The sequence below is a fragment of the Tripterygium wilfordii genome, chromosome 13 (genome assembly GCF_013401445.1).
Source record: "Tripterygium wilfordii isolate XIE 37 chromosome 13, ASM1340144v1, whole genome shotgun sequence".
Lineage (NCBI taxonomy): Eukaryota > Viridiplantae > Streptophyta > Magnoliopsida > Celastrales > Celastraceae > Tripterygium > Tripterygium wilfordii.
Window position 1 is genome coordinate 3,209,814 of NC_052244.1, and position 5,265 is coordinate 3,215,078.

At 40.7% G+C, this 5,265-nt stretch overlaps 1 protein-coding gene across 1 annotated transcript; it reads left to right on the forward strand.

Annotated features, from left to right (window-relative positions):
- The first annotated feature begins 2,235 nt into the window (after positions 1-2,235).
- Positions 2,236-5,125, forward strand: LOC120011993 (protein ROOT PRIMORDIUM DEFECTIVE 1). The gene is made up of 2 exons (XM_038863211.1): positions 2,236-3,958; positions 4,413-5,125. Exon 1 carries the CDS (start codon positions 2,470-2,472, stop codon positions 3,829-3,831), a length of 1,362 nt encoding a protein of 453 aa, XP_038719139.1. The 5' UTR covers positions 2,236-2,469; the 3' UTR covers positions 3,832-3,958; positions 4,413-5,125.
- The last annotated feature ends 140 nt before the right edge of the window (positions 5,126-5,265 follow it).

Below are 5,265 nucleotides of genomic sequence, written 5' to 3' on the forward strand. Positions count from 1 at the left end.
TCGAAATATTTGTTGTAGTTGTGTTTAGTAATAGAGAGCCACTGCTCCTTCAAGTCAGCATTTGTCAATCTATGCTCAAAAGGTCCTCTGCAATCTTCAATAAGGCCAGCAAATTGCCTTCGAGGATCATTAACTCTGGGTTTGGACCCTGCAGCAGGAACCAGGGTTTCTTGAGTTCTTGAATTATTGGATCCTTGAGACTCGGTTTCTTCCAGTTTTCGTGATGATGAAGCTGGTGCAGATGGTTGAATCCTCGGGTCTCTTCTTTTTTGATTCTCTATTTCCAACTTATCAACACCACTTTGCTCTAATTGTGCTCCTCGACTTCTATTGGACCCTGCACCAGAAGCTTGGGTTTCTTGAATTCTTGACTGGTGTTTTCTTTCCTGGCTCTGGTTTTCTGCAGGTGAGTTTTTGGATCCTCGAGACTTGATTTCTTCCATTTTTCGTGATGATGAAGCTGGTGCATATGGTTGAACCCTCGGGTCTCTTATTTTTGGATTCTCTATTTCCAACTTATCAACACTTCTTTGCTCAAAATGGGCTCCTCGACTTCTATTGGACCCTGCACCAGAAACTTGGGTTTCTTGAATTCTTGACTGGTGTTTTCTTTCCAGGCACTGGTTTTCTGCAGGTGAGTTTTTGGATCCTCGAGACTTGGTTTCTTCCATTTTTCGTGATGATGAAGCTGGTGCATATGGTTGAACCCTCGGCTCTATTTCCAACTTATCAACACTTCTTTGCTCAAAATGGGCTCCTCGACTTCTATTGGACCCTGCACCAGAAACTTGGGTTTCATGAATTCTTGACTGGTGTTTTCTTTCCTGGCTCTGGTTTTCTTCCATTTTTGGTTTTGAAGAAGCTGCAGATGGTTGATTCCTCGAGCATTCTCTTTTTGGCTCCTTTTTTTCATACTTATCAATACTTATTCGCTCTAAATAATGGACTTCTTCTTCTCCAAAAACATCAAAAGGCTGACGACGCTTGGACCCAATAGAAGAAAACCCAGTTCTTGATTGGTGTTTTCTATTCTGGCTCTGATTTTCTGGCGGATTATTGGACCCTGAAAATTTGGCTTCTTCCATTTGTGGTGATGAAGAAGCTGCAGATTGTTCACCCTTCGAGCGTTTTCCTTTTGGCTTCTCTTCTTCAAACTTATAACGACTTCTTTGATCTCCCGCTTCTTCTTCTTCTCCACCCATTCTTCGTTTCTCTGCAACTTTCTTGCTTCCCATCTTTTGGAATGATCAATCGAAGTTTAGGGAAGTAAACAGTCTGTATATACAGTTATAATGCGCCAATCCAATATTTTGAAAAGAAAGCTGGGCTGGGTTAGAGGCTTACACGATTGGGCCTACACGAGGCCCATAGATACCTTTCAGAAAGGCCCATAATACATCCTTTAATAATGGGCCGGTAATGATGTTCGTCACCCAAGTAAGACCACCTCAGTTTTTGAATCTGCATGTTTTCTTAATCAAACCCTAATTCCCATCTCCCTGAGGCCTGAAGTGATGATAGAGCAGAGATCCTGCTATCGGGCATGGCGAAACATCAAATCTGGACAAATTCATTAAATTTGATGACAGATTAATCTTCTTTGCAAAATTCTTTCCAGTACTCTGTTTCATTGGGTACATACATGTCAAATTGTCAATGTCACCAGATCCTTCTTCTCACATGCATTAATTTGCAGTAATTCAATTTCGGGAATTAGGGTAGAATGTCACCGGAATCCGATTCTCCTCCTTGAGATCCTCTTCATCATCTTCGTTTAAGAAAGGCTTGATAAACTCATCAAAGTCTGCTTTCGTAATGGAGATATGTAGTTCTCCGTCACGTCAGTCCTCGCCAATCTCTGTTCTCCGATAATTCCTTGCAGGCTCGGAGGCAGAGGAGAGGATTATAACCGACAGAGCGTTCTCTTTTCAGGCGGATTATTAGCTGAATGAGACGTCTCTTCATCTTCATCTTCTTCTTTCCTTCTGAGTTCATCGGGATCCTCTTTCTTTTTGCTTCCATTACTGTTCGAGCTTTCCTCGAAAATTTTCTTCCACAACTCAGATTTCAGAGAGAATTTTCCCGAGAATATGAGAAGGAAAGGCAAGTTGCCGGCGTAAGTGCTAACAGGAAGTGAACACTGGTCATTATATATATAGTTTACTTGGAATTAGCTTCATGGGCTGGGTTGAACCGCTTAACCCGTATGTAAGTGGGCCTATCTGAGGCCCATTAATTTCTTCGGACTCCGTTATGGCGTCATCGGGTTGGATTCGCTACTCTTTCGTCTCTGCCCTGCCCCCTGCCATTTTCAACTCTCTCCTCCCCTGTGTAAGTGTGTAGTCATCAATTACTGAGTGTTTCACGTCGCCAATCTTCACTGTCATCAGTAAGTCAATCAGAAACCTCTCTGCAACTGTGTATTACGCTTGTTTATTTATGTATACGTTTTGTTATGATTAGAACAATATGATACTGGAAACAATGAGGTACACTTCGAGATTTTTGAACTTACCCAGAATTCAATTTGGTCCGTTTAATTCTTGTATCCAAAAGAGATGGAAAAAGCCAGCAGATACAGCCCAAACTCGATTAGAGAACAGAACGAGAGACCTTAAGCTAGATAAACTTGTGACCCATCTCAAGAAGCTTGAAACCATCCTCGAAATCAAGCATCTCATGGACACGCGCAAACGTGGACGCTTTGTATCTGTGCAATTGATGTCTCGCTGGAAAAATATTCTAGGATTGAATGTTGGTATTGGGGAGTTCATTCACAAATACCCTCATGTTTTTGAGGTGTTCAGTCACCGGGTGAAGAGAAATTTGTGTTGTAGGGTTACGAGGAACATGAGGGATTTGCTTCGTGAGGAGGAGAGTGTTATGAAAGAGTGTGAATTGGATGCTGTAAGGAGAGTGAAGAAATTGTTAATGATGTCAAAACAAGGAAGGCTTCATGTTCAGGCTTTGAGGTTGATTAGGAGAGAATTGGGATTGCCCGAGGATTTCAGGGATGCAATTTTAGGGAAGTACACAGAAGATTTTAGGTTAATTGATTTGGAGATAGTGGAATTAGTGGATGGGGATGAGGATTTGGGGGTGGCTGAAATTGAGAAATGGAGAGAGAAAGAGTACAGGGAGAAGTGGTTGAGTGAGTTTGAAACCAGGTATGCATTTCCTATTAATTTTCCTACAGGTTTTAGGATCGTTGCTGGGTTTAGGGAGAAGCTGAGGAATTGGCACAGGCTTCCTTATATGAAACCTTATGAGAGAAAGGAGGTTGTTCGGGTGCGTACTTGTGGAGGGATTGAGCGATATGAGAAGCGAGCTGTTGGGATGATTCATGAGTTGTTGAGCTTGACAGTGGGGAAGATGGTTAGGGCCGAAAGATTGACTCATTTTAGGAAGGATTTTGGCATGGAAGTCAATGTGCGTGAAGTTCTTCTGAAGCATCCTGGTATCTTTTACATCTCTACGAAGGGAAGCTCTCAGATTGTTTTTCTCCGAGAAGCATATAGCAAAGGGCATTTGGTTGAGCCAAACCCAATTTACCTTGTTCGTCGGAAAATGTTAGACCTTGTGTTGCTAGGGTGTCGAAATACAACAGAATCACGACCTGAAGAGAAAACAGAAGAGAAAATAGAAGAGGGGAAAAACAATTTAGGTTGTAAAGTGGATGGAAGAGGCCCGAGGGAGGGAGATTGGGTCATTCCTTTGTTAGAGGGTTCTTATAATGGAACTCAGAAGAATGTTGGTGAGACTAGTGACTTATCTGAAGAGTTTGATGAATATGGTGAAATGATGCATACTGAAGAAGCAAATCAACTGTGACATGGTTAGTCTATGGTATTCTCTTTAATAACTCTGGATGTTGTTCCTATGAATAACAAGGCAACTCTCCAGCAGACTGTTCAGGTGTCAAGACAGTAACTCACCTTGGATTTGGAATATCAACAGTGTTAGTTGCTTCTTCCCTTTAAGTATTTGTTTTTTTTTTCTTTAATGTTTGTTTAAGGTGGGAAACAATTTTTAAGATAATTTGTTTATGTTGTGAATTTTTTGTGGCTTCCTCTGCATAAAACTATACCATCTACCTGTTACATGAAGAGAAGTCATGCTTCAATATATTCGCAAATAACTAAATCCATGCTGCCACGAATATTAATATAATTTTGTTCCATTGGAATTTGATATCCTAAGGATTATGTGAATCCTGATCTAAACTTTGTTGCCAAGCTGTGGCCAATATAGTTGAACTCGACTGTTATTGAGAGTCGGTTACACTACATGATACATGGTTTTTCCTTGGTCTACCATTCTTTTTCTCCTTTCCCCCCGTTGAGCTCTGAGGTTTTTGTAATTTTCTTAACCTTTTGATTTACTTAATTTATTTTTCCATCATCATTTTGCAGGTCTATACACCATTTGCAGTGATGAGTTTTATTGGAATCAGTCGCAGCAACTGTAATTACCTCTCCCTAGTTGCTTGTGATCTCAGAATATCAAAGCTCTACAGGGAAGTCTCTACGAATCTCATCCATTTTGTGGCATCAATACAAACGCCACCGGTAAGTAACTAAGTACCCATAATGAATATATCGTCAAGCCTTCACAGGAGCATTTAGCCGAAAAATGAGGCAAGCCTTCTGGAGCCCATCATGAGGATACTACTGATCTAGTTGCAGATACTTGCACAACTTGCTAATCTGCTTCGCTGGTCTCGGTCTCGGTCTCAAAATGACAATATTGATGTTAATGAACCATCTGCTCATGAATTTGAACTTCTGTGCAACAAGAGCTTGGAACAGAAAACTTGGCATTAATCTGCCATATTGACAGCTTTTCTTTCAAAGCAATGCATCATTTGTTGCATATCAATCTTCATGGTGCTTAGCTTTTCCTTTTTCTTTTTTCTTTTTTCTTTTTTCTTTTCTCCTTAAGGCGGGCGATGGGAAGACTGAAACTCAATACCTTTATAAGAGACCATACACATGAGTGTCATCTTAGCCTTCTTATTTATTTATGTTTTGTAATCGTTTACTTTTGGCAAGCATTTTCTTTTGTAATCACTATAACCCTTAGCCTGTTGACAAGGGCAGTTCCAACAAGTCACTAATGATTTTACAATGTACAATGGCCTTCAAATGGTCGCACAATCTTTCTACATGGCAGCAAATACCAAATAAGCCTGATAGGCCAAGCACCCAACTTCCATGGGTATACAAACTAAACAAATTAAATCAAAATCACCTTAAGCCTCGACAA